At 35.6% G+C, this 19,674-nt stretch overlaps 1 protein-coding gene across 1 annotated transcript in view; it reads right to left on the bottom strand.

The window, feature by feature from the left end:
* Positions 1-19,674, bottom strand: part of ppil2 (peptidylprolyl isomerase (cyclophilin)-like 2) — a 38,368-nt gene that overhangs the window by 16,304 nt on the left and 2,390 nt on the right. Inside the window, exons 4-12 of the mRNA XM_081365863.1 lie at positions 16,945-17,007; positions 16,406-16,457; positions 12,506-12,557; positions 12,278-12,369; positions 11,744-11,833; positions 9,223-9,298; positions 6,117-6,277; positions 3,249-3,324; positions 2,520-2,626 (exon numbers count right to left, since the gene is read on the bottom strand). Of these exons, the coding sequence (XP_081221989.1) occupies positions 2,520-2,626; positions 3,249-3,324; positions 6,117-6,277; positions 9,223-9,298; positions 11,744-11,833; positions 12,278-12,369; positions 12,506-12,557; positions 16,406-16,457; positions 16,945-17,007 (769 nt within the window). The remainder of the gene's footprint in view (positions 1-2,519; positions 2,627-3,248; positions 3,325-6,116; positions 6,278-9,222; positions 9,299-11,743; positions 11,834-12,277; positions 12,370-12,505; positions 12,558-16,405; positions 16,458-16,944; positions 17,008-19,674) is intronic.

Raw genomic sequence — 19,674 nt, 5'->3', positions numbered from 1 at the left:
ATGGGCTTCCATAGTATGGTGATACTATAGAAGTCAATGGGGTCCATCAACTGTTTGCTTATCGACATTCTTCAAAATCTTTTGTGTTCAGCAGAAGAAAGAAATGAATACAGGTTTGGAACCACCTGAGGGCGAGTAAATGATGACAATTTTCATTTTTGCGTGAACGATCCCTTTAATGAATCTGCTGCTTTTGTGCAAGACTGAGCCAAAGCGTTCAAGTAAAGTGATATAAAAGTGCTAAAATGCAAAAAAAAAAAAAGTGATTTAAATGTACAGAATCTTATGTATGTAATTAAAGTCAGTAAAGACCAAGCTCACCAGTTTCTCTGTACCGTATTAAAGTGAAAACACTAAATGATGGCTATAAAGTGATTCATGAGCGGCTTTGACCCAGGAGTGAGAGCCTGGCACACGCTCTCACATAAATAAGAACAGGGACGCTGAGGAGAGAGAACTATCTGCCAGCACAAGGCCACAACCAACACAATTTTACAGAGGAAGTGTTTTATGGCAGGGATGATTTTACAAGCTCAGTGGGATACAGAGCGCATCAAGGAAAAGAAATGAGTGGAGAGGAAACACATTAGAAACGGACACAAAGAATAAAGAATAGAATCTGACAGCAAAAACAGAGCAAGGAAAGCAAGACAACATAAAAATGAGAAATAGAAAAATAGAGTGAGTCGACCTATGTAGGTCAGCAAATGCAGTGTGACACTCTGAATGGATGAATTATATATTATGTAAAGACAAGACGGCCTGTAGACCTGTAAACTACATACACCCCTGCTCAATCTATAAATATCGGGACCAGTCTGTATTCTTTTAAGAGTGTCTGCAGTTAGTCTAAATTGGTTTAATTGTTTTCCCTTGGTTTCACAGACAAGGCTTAAGCCTAGTCCCAGACTAAAATGCACGTTTGAGCCGTTTTAACTGAAAGCAACTTGCACTGACAGATCTTAAAATATGTCACTGGCATTGTTTTGTCTCAATATTCACACCAGTAATGTTTCTTCTAAGGTATGTTTATAAAAGCTACTTAAATGTTAATTGAACTAAGGCCTAATCCTGACTTAATCTAAGCCCTGTCTGTGGAATCAGGCCTATATATAGACCCGCCCCTTTTCAGCGCTGCACTCGTTGTCTTTTGTCTTCCGGTCTGAATTTTCACAGCGATCTTGCGGATTTATGAATGAACGGCTCTTTTTAAAATCTTACCGTCTACTGACATTTGTTAAGACATCTGCTCTAAACATTACAATCCTCATGATCACTTTTGTTAACTTTACAATAAGTAAATCCACTTTACCAGCTAATTACTCCTCGACAGCGATGCCATGGAGATATACAGAGCGACCGCAAAAACGGAAGTTAAAGACAATATTCTAAAGATGTCTGTGCGCTGGATTCTCTGTCGCATAAAGTCTATAGCAAATTTCATGCAGACTAATAGAAAGATTTTGCCAAAATTCTGCACCTTTAAGCCAGTTAAAAATGTGTATTTACAAAATACAAACCATACAAAATATCAAAAAACAAGCACATTTTTCAACCAAATCAGTTCATGTAGTTTGTTAGGTTTCAAAATGTAAAATAAATGATACATTTTTAAAGTAAGGGGTTCCTAAGATTTAAAAAGTTTTATTGTTAATATTTTTCAATGTTAAAGTCTCTTGTGGTAAACGAGACTGAATTTACTTGATCAGAAATACAATAAAATGTAATGCTTTAAAATATGAATCCAATTTAAAATATTTGCTCATTTTTTTAAAATATATTAAAAATGGTAATTTAGTTCTGTTTTTTTTTCATGATTTTTTTAATAGAAAATTCAAAAGAACATAATTTATTTGGATTAGAATTTTTATAGATGTCTTTGTCTCTTTTGATCAATTTAAATTTGAACAAAAGAATTCCTTTTTTTTTATTTTTATAAAATCGTATTGATCCCAAACTTTTGAACGGGAGTAAATATTTACTACCAAACTTGGTGGAACATGTTAGCATGTTTATTTTTGAAATGATAAACTACATCTGCTAGCACACCTATGTAACCTTGAGAGCAACTGGTTAAAAATAATTGGGGGAAAAAGTAGCACAGAAATGTCAAGTTTGTTGTTAGCTGCCTGCTTTGGTATTTTGTATCTAAAGCATTGAAATTCAGACATTTTTAAGTGTGACTTAAGTGTCCATGTGGACCATTGTTAACAAGCGGAGTTGTTTGGGCATCACACACTGTGTAATTCTTTTCTCATTCCTTCACTCTGTAATTAGTCAGCCCTGGCCTTGCTCTGAATAAGTGTGACAGCAAACAAGGTGTCCAACACAGCCAGGAAAATCTTATTCGATGGACGAACACAAATGAGGACGGACAAGCAAAACAATGTTTACAGAAATATAACACGTCTGAAAAGAGATCTTGCACAGTTCTGCTTGGACTCAATGCATGAAAAGTTGAAATCCACCCTATGCACAACCAAGGTTGAATAGTGTTCAACCATTTCACATAGAGTTACCTTATCACAGTGTAACTCCACATTCAGGTCTCCTTTGTTTGTGTGTAGGCGCACATAGCCTTTCTTCTTAACGTATTGGTAGCGCACGGCATCGTCTGCAATAGCATCTGAAAACACAAAGACAAATATTTTCATTCTTTACATTTATGAATGACTCTGCTGCAGACAGTACTGACGCATCACAATAGCCTTAAACTAATCTGAAAGAGAATGAACAGGTTTGCAGGACCGATTTGACAGCTGCCAGATGGTTTCCTGAGGTACACTGAAGCCAAACTCACTCGAAAATGAGTTTAAATAACAAACCAGAACTAATACTTGGCAGGAGTTTCAGGTATTGCAATGATGCAATGTTATGAAATGCATGCAGCAACTTCCCAGCATAAACAAAAAGGGAAATTATGCCATTTGTTGTGTGCATCACCAGTCATGATGATATTTACATTTGCACATTTAGAAGACTCTTCTACCCAAAGTGACTGTGGGCATTACCATTACCAGCAACATAGCTTAATGGAGTCAATCAGAATCAGCAATCGGCTCAAACAGGACAGTAACAAAGAGAAGGAACCATGAGAAGACTAAAGAGAAGCTTGTGACTTGGCCATCTACTGATTAGAATCAACCATGAGCCATGGACCAGCTGATGCATTTCAAACAAAAATGGTCTGTTCCTATCAGATTTGTTTGGTTTGAGTAAGCAGGGAAAACATGTTTAATCTCCATTACCTGCTTCATGGGTGGTGGCTGGAGCCATAGCTGTAGATGTGAAGGAGGCAGACACTCTTCCAGTGGAATAGTGAGCCTGAAAGAAGAGACACAGACATGGTTTACAGATAAGGCAATCTAGATAAGACAAAATAAGCCCTAACACATCCATCCGAAACGACTAAATGATCTTCATATGCATGACATCACTCTTACACCTCCTAATCACACTTAATAATAGTGTTTTATCACCAATTCATTCTGAAGACAGACAGACAGGAGGATATGTTCATTGATTCCTGTGGGGCGATTCAGGTGTGTTTGGATGTGTTGATGTTTATGTGCAGTAGATGTGTCTTCTCAACAGGTCTGTGTTCCCAGCTGACTGAAATGATAGTTAAAAATAGGCTTTTCTCTACAAATTAAAATTTTCGGTATTCAATAGAATGAATTTAAAGTGATAAACTAAGCTACCACTCAAAAGTTTGGGGTCAGTAACATTTTTTGAAAGAAATCTCTTATGCCCTCCAAGTCTGCATTTATTACAGTAAGAATACAAAATTACAGTAAGAAACAGAAATATTATTAAGTTTTACTATTTAAAATAACTGTTTCCTGTTTCCTAACTATTTGCTAGCATATTGATAGCACCTTGTTTTACTGTTGTCTTGTCTTTTAATTGTATTTTTTGGTTTGGTTTTTGTATTTTTGTTATTTATACTATTGGAATATTGTTTTAATGGAAAACACTTTGGTCAACTCGAGTTGTTTTTAAATGTGCTATACAAATAAACTAACTAATTTTTTTACATTTAAGATTTTTACATTTCCTGAATAAAAAAAATTACCTCCTCAATGCTACGAGGTTCTGAGCGATTTTAGCATATTGCTATACAATTGCTAAGGTGTTCTGGGTGGTTGCTAGGTGGTTTCTTACTGACTCGTGTAGTTTAAATATAAAAGTCAGATCACTTTACACTCAGCTCTTTACAACAAGTAACATTATATTCTCACATTATAATATTATTAATTTCTGTAGCATAAATGGTGCTCAAAGGGTAATGCATTTTTGTTTAAGTTTGAAACCTAGCACATTTTGTTGAAAACAGTTATTTGGGATATTATAGTTGCCCTAGTATGGTGTAGAAATAGGCAAAGCTAAATCAGTAGGAGAGTGGGCTTGAATGCCAGTCTATTTCAGCGTCACAATACCAATCCAGCACAGCTAGGGCTGAAATAGACTGGCATTCATGCCAAAAGTTGAGCCAATTACACTCTGTGAATGGGCTGAGCAAGAAAAGCTTATATAGCTGAAAGCACAGAGCAGACACACTCCAACCTGGACTAAAAGGCGGCTTGAGACACGGCCACAAACACACTCAGAACCACCGCAGAGCAAGTACGAAAGAAAAAAAAACTCATGATTTATATACCAGGTATTGGTGCGGTGGGGTCATTACGCAAGAAGTGAGTAATTGGTATGATAATTTTAGAAAGAATTGACATGACATTCAGAGGAACTTCTTGAGATTCTTGCTCTGAGTGTGTGTGTGTGTGTGGTCGGTTGAGGATCCTGCGAGGCGTTTTCTTCTGCTCCAGTTGCTGTGTGATGGTGGTAGAGTCTGAGAGGCAAATCACCTCGTAATGCACAGACACTTTTACATGCACGTACACACACACACACAGACAGAGACGTCAAGAAACGTCACTGTGACCCAAACAGCGCTGCACTGAACAGCTTTATCTGACCTCAAACACCTCGCAGGAGATCTCGTTAGAACCCATCTTTACCAATTACAATTATTGCACTAAAAGTAAGGCTTTGGTAAGATTTTTTATCTTTTTGAAAGAAACCTCTAATGCTCACCAAGGCTGCATTTAATTGATGAGAAATATAGTAAAAACAGTAATATTGTGAAATATTATTTAAATTTAAAATAACTGATTTCTATTTGAATATATTGTAATGTAATTTATTCCTGTGATTGGAAATTTCAGCATCATTAACTCACATGTCACATGATCCTTCTAATATGCAGATTTGATTCTCAAGAAACATTTCTTATTATTATCAATGTTGGAAATTTTTGCTGCTTCAAAATGACGACAAATAGAAAAAAGAAACGAAACAATGAAGACAAAGAGGAGAGCGAAGAATGTGCCAACGACTATAGCTAGAAAGGCAATCTCTTAAAGGGGTGGTATAATGCCCTTTTCACAAGATGTAAAATAAATCTCTGATGTCCCCAGAGTGTGTATGTGAAGTTTTAGCTCAAAATACCCCACAGATATTTTACATAGCATGTTAAAATTGTCAATTTTTGATGGTGAGCAAAAACGCACCGTTTTGTGTCTGTTCCTTTAAATGCAAATGAGCTGCTGCTCCCGGCACAGTGGGCGGAGCTTCAACAGCTTGCACTCACACAGACATGCAGACATGATTTGAAAATTTCAAAAACTTTTAGCCTTTTATGCTCAAACCAGAGTCAGACAATGATGGAGAGACTCAAGAAGAAGTGACAACATGTAGAAACAACAGGACATTTCTGAATGGTTAGTTGATGTTTATGTAAGTTATGTGTAGTTATCTTCTAGTCATTGATTAGCATATTCTGTCATGATAATCTATAAATCGTGTTCAGGGGGTGGGGTTTATGTAAATTTTATGGTTGTTGATGTCACTAACCCAGGAAGAATGTTGTGTAGTCCCAACCAGCTGTTTGTTGTAGTCCTTAAAAAGTGATTTTTTTTAAAGCAAATTTCTCCCTTTGCTTTGAACTTTGAGCATTGTAACTTTGCAGATGTTGTTTATGCTCAAACAGCAACATTACACACTAACTAAAGTTAAAAAAGTGAAATCATAATCAACCACCCCTTTAAAACACTCACCGCATTGAACTTGTCTGTTTTTTTGGTTTCTGGCTCTTTCATAGTGGAGGCCAACAGCTGATCTCCTTTATAGTCCCTATAGAGCTCCGCCAGGGTTTCTCGTGTCTCCAGGTTTGTGGTTTTCAGATGGTATCCTGGTTCCAGTTTGGCTTTCTCTTCATCTGTAGGGGAACGACAAAAGGACAGGGGCTCATAAAAGTGACATCTCCACAATACAAGTCATCAGATTCACAAAAACACTTGGTATGATTACATTTTATCTGAAGCCTTTGTGTGAACACATATATATATATTAGGGCTGCACTATTTGGGGAAAATGTCATATTGCGATAATTGAGGTCAATATTGCGATTACGATTGCGATATGCGATATAATAAACAAATGGTTTCATGAGTCAACTTGCTTGCTTCTCAAGGAAAATAAATGCACACACAGATTAGTGATAATCAGCCTAAAGAAAAAAGTTCTTTAGTCAAGAGCAGTGAGTGTTTTTCTCTGTTCCCTTTGTTCTTTGATTAACTTAAGCGACAGATTTTTTTTTTTTTTTTTTTGCATTTTAACAAGAACAAAACATAATTTACATACAAGAGTACATATAACCATACATGTCAGGGGTAAAGAAAAATAATAATAAAAAAAAAAAAATAGAAAAAAAAAAAAAAAAAGAATAACTTTAGACAGATATATAATTAGTGGCTACTGTGTACTATCCCTTTAAGAACAGCCGCTGTCAGAGACGCGGATCTCACACGCGCCTCATTCTTTCACGAGTCATCACAACTCTTCATGTTCATCATAAGACTACACTACTCTTATGTTACGAAGACACTCGACAAAAAGACATTTTGGCATAATTGTGTGTTATTGTTCGTTCAAGCTCGAAAGAGAACTGTTGCTGTTTTGTGCGCTCGCACGATATTAGCGCGAGTCTTTCTGTCTGTCACAGTCAGGACATTCACAGGCAGCGCGTTCATTATGGCATACATGTGTGTTGTTCGTTCTACCGCTAAAAAGAACTTGATACTGGCGCGCGTCTATCTGTGTGTGTGTATGTGTGTTTGTGTGTATGTCTGTAAGGAGGACATTCACAGGCAGCTCGTTCTTTTATGTCTTATCGCGCATGAATGGTTTGAAAGCATTTGCATTAATAAGTGCGTTAACAGCGCTAATTTGTTTATTTAATATAAAATCGCAGCATTTTGCGTCATATAATCGCGTAGGCTTGACATCGCGATTGCGATACGATTAATCGTGCAGCACTAATATATATTACGGTTCAAAAAAAAAAATTATATATATATATATATATATATATATATATATATATATATATATATATATATATAATACATTCAAACAGAAGACAATTATTTTAAATTGTAATATTTTTTGGTAAATTTAATTGTAAAATTATTTGTAACCAAATAAATGCTGTGGTGAGTACAAGAGACTTTGAACTGCATAAAATGCATCAACCAATTACAAATGCATCAAACTCTTTAAGCTTGTAATTATAAAGAGGTGGGTAATAATGCATGCCTATAGACTAAACACGTAATACACAAGCATGTCATCACTGTTTCCACAGATTCACGTTTTTGAAGAGATAATGGTATCGCTTTCAAAGCCGGTTTTCAAAAACATGTACTTTGAAACCTAAGTTTGCATTCTCAGGCCACCAAAACGCAGTTCTCGTGTAAATGATCAGGCAGAATCCATTTAAAGTTTTCTGTTTTCGGTTGGCCCCAAGTTCAAGTTCAAATTCAATTCACATTATTTATAGAGCTTTTGTATCATCGTTTCAAAGCAGCTTTACAGTAAATGCATGTGACCACAATTACAATTTAGAGTGATCTATTATCAGAGGTAACTGTTATGCATTTCAGAAATGTACATATACATTGTATGTACTAATTTAAATGAACTAATCAATTAAAAACTTACTTAAAAACTGTGGTTCCAATTATTTAAAAAAAATACAATGAATTACACTGTATTATATGACATTATGAAATACCATTTTAATGCATAAAGAATATTATAAAGCATTATACAGGATTCAATAAAGTGCTACCATCCAGTCACCTGAGGACGTTTCAAAGAAGGACCCTACAATAAAAACTGATTTTCAGGGGTTTTTGAGATTGAAAAGTCTAAGCTTACAGAGAGTAAACCAGCCACATCATGCCATCCGCTATAACAGCAGCCTAGACAGTGTTGCAGTGCTGTCAGAAATATGGATCTCTCCGGCTAATCTAAGACCGCTGGTCAGCGATTACAGTCTGTGGTGACATACACACACATTATCTTGCATTCCTGTCATGATGGGTATCTTCATGGCCTTTTAAGTATGTCATGTTCAGGGATTCAAATGAATTCACATCATTTGACAGATACACTCCTTTAGTTAATTCATTGTGCAATGTGAATCCACAACGAATTGCACAAAGTTCTACCTCGTTAACCAATTAATTTCCTTAAATCATCACGGTTGGGCTAATGCAAGTAATATGGCACATCTGAGCCTGGAGCTAAATTATTAAACTCTCACGGGTTAAGTCTAACTAACTGTCAGTGAGGGTTTTTTTCTTCAATTATTCATTTGCAATCTGTGTTATTGTGCAATGCAGTCGCCAGAAAAGTGTGCTCTGTTTTAAACTGCATTTTTTTTGTCATTTTAATTAGGGGTTTTAAGGTTTGTTGTGTAATTTTGTCATTTTAATTAGTCTTATTTCTATTTAGCTTTCATTTATTTTATTTCAGTTTTAGTAATTTAAGCATTTTAATAATATTTAGTATCTCAAAAGATAAATAAAACAACTATTTGATGAAAAACTAATAATTTTACTAATTTTCCTAAATCTTTTTTAGGTTTAAATTAAGTTTTTAATCTAATATTTGTATCTTATGTTATTTCAATAAACAAAAATAATTTGTAATAGTTTTGGGGTTGGTTAACATTAACAACACTGCAATGCAGGATTTGCACACCAAACACTATATACTACATACAATGAGTAAGAATAGTATGCTATCCTCAAAATGGTCAAATCTTTGCCAAAACGAACTGAACATTTTGTACTGCATTCAAAACACTGAACTCACCAGGGTCAAGGACTTTCATATTGTTTTTCACATGGAAGAAGTTAGAGACATTGAATTTATCCAGATTTGTAGGATCCTGGGAAATAAAGTGACAAGATGAGATGTTATATGACAACTTCAGATTTGCTGACAAACTATGCAGATCATTATACACACAAAATTGTTATAAAACAACTCATATCATATTTTTCCCTAAATAGAAAGACAAGTAAACACTCTCTAATGAATTTGTTTTGGCAGTGTTTTATCAGTTTAGTGTAAATGTTGCTGACTGGACGGTTTGGGGGCTTGTCTGCTGCAACACACACACACACACACAAACAAAAGAGAGTTCAGGACCTTCTCATCTCTCTCTCTCTCTCTCTCTCTCTCTCTCTCCTCTGCTCTTTGCTTGACCCACCGTTGCATCTGTTCCAAATAGGTCAGACAGTGAAACTATACCTCAGCCCATTTCAGTCCTGCTATTTCAGCTAAACTCCCACTCCCGACCATCTCTCTTTTCAAATACTTTTCCCCCATATCCTTTTAAAACTCCCCCAGCTTTCCCATCCCACGGGGCACCCAAAATAACCTCTGTGTCCGTCTCAAAAACTCTTTAACCCTTAAACTACGCCGTCCGGCACCTCCCTGACCTGCCCTTCCTTGAGCTCCAGGGATAGACACGTCCAAAGTTACCACTCTGAACCATATCAATCTAAAATAAATCTGACCCCAAAATAACTTAAAGTCCCTTTCTATTTCTCTGAACACCCTAAATAAACCATCCAAGGACTTTCTATGAATACTGGACACTGTAGCTCACAAGCACACACACAGCAAACACTGATTCAGCTCACAGTTTCTTTCACACACACCCACGTTTCCCTGGCTATCTGAAGACAGACATACCATAGACTACTTTACTTATATAAGGGCTGTCAATCAGTCATTTTAACAGATTCTTTATTTCCACATTATTGCATAAAAATGCACAGGAAATGCAAACATAAATCTCAATGCGAAGTATGAAATTGTGTTTTAGAAAAACAGCCTCTTATGCTTGCCAAAACTGCATTTATTTGATCAAAAACAACACAAAAACTAATATAAAATATTAGCACATATTTTTTATATGATATATTTTAAATGTAATTTATTCATGTGATCAAAGCTGAATTTTCAGCATAATTACTCCAGTCTTCAGTGTCACATGAACCTTCAGAAATCGTTCAAATATGCTGATTTAATGCTCAAGAAACATTTCTTATTATCAATGTTGAAAACTTAATATTTTATATTTTTAATATTTTTGCGGAAACCATGGTTTTTTTTCTAGGATTCTTCAGTGAATAGAAAGTTAAAAGGAACAGAATTTATTTGAAATAGAAATCTTTTGTAACATTACAAATGTCTTTACTGTCACTTTTGATCATTTTAATGCATCCCTGCTGAATAAAAGTATTAATTTTCTTTCCAAAAAATAAATAAATAAATCTTACTGACCCCAAACTATTGAATGGTAGTGTACATGACCTACTACACAAATCCTAACATGCCAGTGCCATGTATAGATTTGTTGATAGAAATCTGACCCAGGTTACATAAGTTCTTCTTACACTCAAATGAATTTACAGCAAAGCTTAACAACTTTAGACAGTCGCCACTTCTCACACTCTGAGGGATGTGTTAGCAGTAATGCACTTACAAAGGAAGTCAATGGGGCAATACATTCCTGAAGGTTTCAAAGCAGAAATGTGCAGCTCATATTTTAGTTAAAGAGTTTATATTAATTTGTCCTTACAAAAATGTGTGTTATTTCAGCTTTAAAGCGGTCCAAATATCCTTTAGTGGTGAGATGCTACACTTATCATTCCTGTGGGTGAATTATTATGACAGGAGTTTAAAAGATTCATTTAAAAACACAAACCTCATGTTAACATGTGGCTATTTTGGAACAGTGAGCACTAACATTAATATCCCGGTAAAATTATTTGCCCCAAAACATCCATTGTTTTTCACAAACTTTAGGACCAGTGTTAAGTTTTAAGTAATTAAAAAAGCTGAAATAAAATGACTAAATCTACAAATTAATTAAAGCTATATAGAATTAATTAAAGCTACAAAACATTTCTAAAAACAAACAACACATAAAAAAAGGCCATTAGGGATGTGAATAAACACTATCCTAGCTGAGCAGATATTTATAATTGTTGCATGCAAATGATTCCTGAGTGTCTGTCAGTCATCAGGATCAGCCTGACTGTCTCTCTCTCGATAGCTGTTAAACACTGTAGTGCATGTGAACCGGCTTCAACCTGACATTTGATTAAATCACACGGAAAACACAAGGTTTTGATACACAGACAGCCACATAAAAACTAAAACTGAACTGGCCGATTGTTGTCCGAAACGTGAGTTGCTTGATACTAACTTGTGTGTAGAAAAGCTGTATTAAATCACAGCCATGCACACATAACAGCACTCGTGTGGCACTGCTTAATCGTCACTTAACAGTCATAAACACACACTCTGTGTCCGTCACCTGCAGTGTGATGAGATCCTGGCGGGTGAAGGGTTCATCCGTCAGCAGGTCTTTATAACTCTTTGTCTTGATGTTGAGCTGCTCTACAGCCTAAACAAAACACACATTTATAGGATTTTGACTATTCATGTACACATTTATACAGTTTAAAGACAGTTAACGCATTGATTAGAAATCATTAACGTCAGCATGATATTAAAGAGAGCATGAACAACCGTATTTTCCTTGACTTTTAGTATATACCTACATTTTCCACCATGCATGGAAACTGAACAGCAAAAATGGGTAATAAAATTTTAATATATGAATGTATTATTTTATTTATTTAATTAAACACTATACATTTAGAAATATTTATATAATCATTTTTTGGGTAAAACTATTATGACCCAAATTATTTGGGTTCAAGAAACCATGAAAAATATTATAAGTTGATTTGGAAATAGAAGTAAATGCTACAGACGTGTAGACTAAGGTCCCTTAAATTTGCATGCAAAAAGACCTTTAAAACATTTCGGATGTAGGGTGTTGTACCTCATTAGAGAAAACATTCCCTGTGACTTTGTTGGTAACAATGTGGGAGTTGTTTGTGAACACTGTGTAGAGCACAGGACAGTGGTACTTCCCTAAAGTAGAGGAGAGAAAGACAGAATATGCAGTGTGTAGAGGACTTCAATCCATTATCTCGTCATTAGCACATATTGTTGTTGACGCAAGTCAGGTAAGAGGATAAAGAGCGCACACACACACAAACATATTTACCTTCACTGTTTTTGCTGAAGTTAAGCTTGATGAGGGATTTAGCCTCAAGCTTCTAGAGAGAGAGAGAGAGAGTTTGTGACTATATCTGTCAGACTTTGTCTCTCAGACACACCTACCTTTTCAATTATAATGTAATCACACCCTGTATGAATGTCTGATTGTGTTAAATTATTTAGCATGAAATAGCTGATTCATATAGGACGTGTTTGGGCAATGATTAATCAAGGCACTAACTGAATACCACTCATTTTAAACACCATCACGCAATGCTGTGGATCTAGTATGGTTTTAGAAAAAAGAAAAAAGTAAATTCATGTGGGATTTCAGCAAAGAGAGACTTCAGCTAATTAGCTAAAGTGCTGTTTAGTGTTGGCCAGGTTTTTTTAGCATACAGAAAAACTGTAAAACGATATTTAAAGGTGACGTACAACACCATTCAAAAGTTTGGGGTCAGTTAGATGTTTAGTTTCATAAGAAATAAATGCTTTTATTCAGCAAGGACACATTAAACTGATCAAAACTGACAGTAATGACATTTAATGTGTTATACAAGATTTCAGTTTCTTTAGTAAATGCTGTTGTTTGGAACTTTCTTTTCATTAAAAACTATCACAAAAATATTAAGCAGCAAATCAGCATATTAGAATGATTCCTGAAGAATCGTGTGACTGAAGTAATGATGCTGAAAATTCAGCTTTGCCATAACAGGAATAGATATTTTAATGTATTAAACAGTTATTTGAAATTCTAATTATATTTCACAGTTTTTACTGTATATTTGATTAAATGAATGCAGCATTGGTGAGAGACTTTTTATATATATATATATATATATATATATATATATATATATATATATATATATATATATAAAAATCTAACTGACCCCAATCTTTTGAATGGTTGTGTCATTTTTCAATGCTAATATAGCTTATCATTCATGTAAACCATTCGTAGTTGAGTCTATTTGGTGTCGCTAGGGGTTTAAACTCTGTGACCGAGGATTGTTCTGCCTGCGGGATCCATATAAACTGACCACACCGTGATCCAGTGACACAGTGAATCAGACTGAGACAGGTCAAAATCCCTCAGGATTATTTCTCCCTCCCTGGTAAACCCAGTAGCTGGTGTGTGACACACACTGGGAGTCTCCGCCTCAGACTACAGACTGATTGTGATGGATACGTTGGACACAAAAATGGCAAGAACTACTTGAAATCAGATTGGCTGAATGGATTTTTACATCTTTAGTGATTATTTTATGATCATTTTGTAATCCATTTTATGTAAAACACTTTGAATTACTATTGTGTCCGGAATGTGCTATATAAATAAACTTGCCTTGCCTAAGAAACACACAGACATTTCAAAAATGCAATAATATAGGACTGATACAACATAACACATCTCTGATAACATGCCTCACTACTACCCATTTAAACACACAATTGTAATGCAGAACACAGGAGAGCATGATGCTTACACCGCAGAACAAGTCCTGACATGTCCAGAAGATCTCTGTAAAAGTCACTCTAACACACACACACACAGAATCCATTTTCACAGTCACCTCTCATCAACTCACAGCACTCGCTCTCCTCCTCTCCATCGAGCGAGGCAAATCAATCATGAATTCTTCAGATAACAAAGTCAAACTGTGTGTAGGAACAGAAACACACACACACAATCACAGAGGCATGTCCAGACATGCATTCACTCAGATGCATAGCTGTAAAGATGAATTACAAATGACAGCCATGTGCTTCAATGGACACTGAAAATTAATTTTGAAGCAAGTAAATACATGACATCTGCATCACACCCAAAAAAACACTCTCAGTAAACATTCACACAACTTTGGCTGATGCTACAGCAAACTGATTATGCATGCAACACGCACATGCAGAGACCCTATAACTATTCCATAAATTAAGAGTGCAGCGATGTGTGTCCAGTGAACTGATTACACAGCAATTTACACACACATCCACTCCTGGCACACTGAACGCTGTTAGCCACCATCAGCAGGCCTGTGAAATATCTTCATAAAGTCCCAATAATAGTGTCTAGATGGGTACAGTAATAGTGTATTTTCCCTCCAAGCAACACGTAAGTGAATTTCTGAAGCTTGACTATTCTCCAAAATATCAAATTAAACTCTCAAAGCAAAAAATACCTACCTTTTGGCAAATATGCAATGAAATTATGACTACTGTTACATTTTATTGGCAATATCTTACGAATGTAACACAAATTGTGTGTTGAATGGTTTTTAGAGGTGGTTGCTAAGGTATTCTGGGTTGTTGCTAGGTGGTTACAGTGTTTTATATATATATATATTATTTATATCCTATTAAAGTATTCTTATGTTTAAATTAGCGATTATTTTTATATTTTCATTTTAGTAATTTTGTTATATGCTTTTGTCATTTTATTAGTTTTTTTTTTTTTTTCATTTTAATGTATAGTTTTCTTAAGGTTCTTTGAATTAGCTTTCATGTATGTATTTTCATTTTGGTAATTTTGATACGTGCTTTTTGTCATTGTATTCGTTTTTTTATCTTTAGTTTAAACGAATTAATGCATTTTTAATTCAGTTTTATTTTTGGTAAAGTTTTTCACCCAATATTTTTATTTCAGCTTTATTTCAATTACAGCAAACGATTTTTAATAGTTTCAATTTAAGTTAAATATAACAACACTAGTTCCTGGCCCCAGTTAAAAGAGCACAGCCACAAGTCTCTAACATATTCTAGCCCACAGATGAGGCTCAGGTATGTAATTCAACGTACAGTAAGTCTATGGGGGTTATCTGCAAGTTGAAAATCATAAGAAGGATCACATAAAAATTGCTTACAGATCTCTACTCAAGTTGCATGGTTTAAGGTATTATTAATGTCTGTGTCATACACAAACTACAAGTTTATTACCTAAATACGAGAAACACAACTAAATATGTTTCTTCTTCTTCTCGAATTACCCGCAGCGCTCTTTACAACACGCAGAGATTCTGGTTTGTAGCTTTGGATTCTCTAGGATGAAGGTGCAAGTGCACTGATAGCATCATCTGGAGTTAATGATGTTGCAGTTTACTTGGTGTCATCAGTCTTTGTCTTTCCTGAAGCGCTTAGCTTCTCCTCAAATGGAGTCTGACGCCCTCTAGTGGTTTAGTCCATGCAGGACATTTGATATTGAGCTTTTGGTGTGTTCAACTCATGTCGGAAAGATCGTATTTAAGAGTTGAACACACATGAACGCCACCACAATGAATGAATTAAGTTTATATAGCGCATTTCCTATGAATTACTGTACATCCAAAGTGCTTTACAATCCTATCAGGGGTCTCTCCTCAACCACACCGGTGTGCAGCCTCCACTTGGATGATGCTACGGCAGCCACACACCAGCTATAGGTGGAGCGGAGAGAGAGTGATGCACAGTCTTTGTTTTTCATTTTCTAAAAGTATACAGTTAAAAACCTTGCTGTATTTTTGTGTAGTTAGTTAAGAAAAGGTACACGGCAAAAATTATATGAATGCACCTGATGTCGTAAACAACTTCAGTAACACTTTATTTTACAGTGTCCTTGTTACATATGTTACATGTACTTGCCATAGTAATAACAATAAATGATGCATAATTATATGCAACTAACCCTAAATCCAAATCCTAATCCTACCCTAACCCTATAGTAAGTACATGTAGTTAATTAATATTACTCAGTACTTAAATATATAATTACACTGTAACAATGACACCTTAAAATAAAGTGTAACCAAAACTTCCCACCTTGTAAATACAAACTTCCCAGTGGGACTTGAAACCACCATTTCACCTCCAAAGATTTTGAAAAGTCTATTGGTTAGCATCAACAATAACTAAGTTGGAATAACTGAAATACCTCTCCAGTTATGGGGTTGGTACCAAACTTCTTAATCCAAGGCACAATGCTCCTAAAGAAAAAACAAACGTCAATCATTTTCTGGTCTCATCACACCACTTACGATTATATGCATAATACTGTTCAAAAGTTTGAGTCTTTATATAAAACAACTGTTTTATATATATTTTATATTTTTAACAGTTATTTATTCCTGTGAGAGCAAAGCTGAATGTTCAGACTTCAGTGTCATCATTCTAATATGCTGATTTGGTTGACTGGATACTTTTTTCAGGATTCTTTAATAAATAGAAAGGTCAAAAATAGAAAAATAATTTGTCATAATGTAAATGTCTTTACTGTCACTTTTGATCAATTTAATATAATACATCCTTGCTAAAAAGTAGGCTCTCAATTTCTCACCCCAAACTTTATAACGGTAGTCTATGTAGTGATAAATATAAGGTACTATAAATAAGTATATAATTAATACATGTAAGTAAATGAATGATTTACAAATGACTCAATCATTTTGCTATTGACGAGAGAGATATACTCACATTAGGTCAAAAATCACCCCATCCACTGTGCACATGGGATACTCAAAGGGCTGAAGAGACAAACTATGTGAGGGATAAAAGACAAAAAATGAAAAGGCTCATAAACTCATACATATAGCATGATACTAAAGCTTAATGTCAAATAATGTCATTTCTGAGCCCCCAAACATACTGATGGTTTCCAAGCAAGTTTCATGAACAGTCTCCTCATCTTCCACTGAACAAATGAGAAGCCCTGTCCCAAACTCAAAAGGTTTTTTTGAGCTGTGAGTTCACACATCAGGCTGCTCCAACAAACAACAATGCTTTGGAAGCACAATTTTAAGAAAATCAACCTACTCTCTAATAGTTGTCTCTGCAAATTAAACTAGGAAAGAAAGTATTTTAAATTGACAATTTTGACAATTCTTATTTTTATGGAATATTTCAGTATTTATTATAAATTATATATCTGTGCAATGTTTTTACATTTTTTTATTTATTAAAGCCACAGTATGGAATTTTTCTCCACTAGGGGTCACTAACCTCTTTACAATAACAAAGGCATAGTTTGATGACGCAACACATGCTAAGAATTATGGATGTTGTCGTCAACGTCAAGCCGACCGATCTAATAATGTTTATGGTTGACTGAATACATCAATGCTTTTATCATGACTGTGATATGAAGCAGTTCGGGATTGCGAAGGCCCCGTTTACACTGCCAGTGAAATGTGACCCAATTCCGATTTTTTGCTCACATGTGACACAGATCGGATGTGTTCTTTGACCGTGTAAACAGGAAAAAAACGCATGCATTCGGATATTTCCAGATCGGTTTCAGGCCTCATTCATATGTGGAAATAAATCGGATATGTGCCAATGCGACTGTCATGTAAACAGGCAGATCGGATTTTCTGAGGCATTAGGCAACGTCTCCGCGGTTTAATGACGAGAGAAACCCCGACGCACATCTGCAAAGGGACGGATGGCCCAACAAAACGTTGTCATCGTAGGAGAGGAATGTGGAGAGGGGCACGGGAAGTGTTTTCACATGATTGTAAATTTAACGAAAATTTTTGTTCATTTACATTTATTCATTTCAAGCAATTAGTAATTTATTTGTAATAAACGCTTTAAGTGGGCTATTTAAATTTAAAAAGTGCTAGGACTATTTACATGTTCAATTATATTTCTAAAACATACGCGCAGATTGTGATGTAATATTGTGTGTGCATAGAAAGAATTTGTCCGCAGCCGCTCAAAAAAGAAAAAGAAAATTGTCCACAGCTGCTCTACTCCTGAGCGCAACTCCACTGTCAGTGTTGTGTAAGTACAGGCTCTAGGCAGTTTTTTGTGTTAATTTCTATTTCTTGTCGCTGTGCAGGCTCTTTATTGTATAACAGTGAACAGCACTTAATTTATGTGCCGTAGATCGGTCCGTTGCATTACGAATGAAAGCAGTATCAATAATGTCAAATATGTGATGTGCAGTCAAGTTCAGGTGTGTGTATGTTGTTTTAACGAGTGTTCTCACGCTTGTGATTCGTGGAGTTTTAACGAGTTTTATAGACATTGTTTCTTATTCAAAAGTGGTGTTTGGCAACTTTGCATATCGCAGAGCATGAAACATATTTTGTGTTCGTCTATTTGTGCAAGAGAATTTAACCCTTTAAGCATACGCGATATGTTTCAGATAGTAGCCTATGGCAAGTGTAAACACATGAATCGGATATGGGTCACAATTTAAAGAACGTGTAAACAGACAGTCAAAAAAATCGGATATAGGCAACAAATCAGAATTGGGCATCAAGACCTGCAGTGTAAACGAGGCCTAAGAGACAGCTATCAGCTCCAAACGCGACGCGAGTCCCGCGGATATAAAAGGAATATGGACATTTCATTCTACCGAACTACACGTGAGTGCAGAACTACAACTCACAGGTCAGTTTATTAGACAAATTAAACTTGTGAGGAAACGCAGCGCTGTTTCACTTGGTCTAACATTACACTAGCACACTAAACTGCATTTGAATGTGTTGAAATGTATGTGTTAGTCTGTCTGTATGAGACTAGCAGTAAGCTAGATCAACATTAGAATAACATACAGATCATATTCTAACATTTTATCATTGTTGAACTTTATAAAACATTGATTAGTTTTATGTAAATGTGCTCACCTGTTTAATAAAGTACATGTAGGAGCGGTCGAAGTCTCGGACGTGGAGCTCTCGTTTATATACTGTCTATGGGAGCTCTCGGCATCTCGAAAACACAGCGCTGATATTGATTCTCGTTTTAGTTCTCCTTTTTTATCCAAAGTCTGCTTGCCATGGTCCATAATGTTTGAACGAAACAACAACAGCGTGCAAATAGACATTGCGAACTCCACAGTTGTCTGCGTCTGTCGCTTTGGTTAATCAGAGGGCTCTGCTCATAGCTCTGGTTACCATGGCAGTACGAGCGGAAACCATAGGCGGAAACCAGGGACAATGACGCCAATGCGGATATGACGCCATTGACTGCGACAAAACGGAAATAAAGAAACGTGCCGTGTCTAAAAATTTAATTAAAATTTCTCCTGGTTTGAAAGTTGTTGGAAACAGTCAGGATAATGTAAGTACACAACTAGAAAAAATATATAACATAGATATAGTGATTTTTGCCAATTTTAAAGCAAAAAAGTTACATATTATGCCTTTAATGTGCCCTTCTCTTCTCTGATGATGTTTACTGGCGCAAGAGCGGGAC

This window comes from Scardinius erythrophthalmus, assembly GCF_964197995.2.
Source record: "Scardinius erythrophthalmus genome assembly, chromosome: 5".
Taxonomy (NCBI): Eukaryota; Metazoa; Chordata; class Actinopteri; order Cypriniformes; family Leuciscidae; genus Scardinius; species Scardinius erythrophthalmus.
This window is presented reverse-complemented; position numbering and strand designations above follow the sequence as displayed.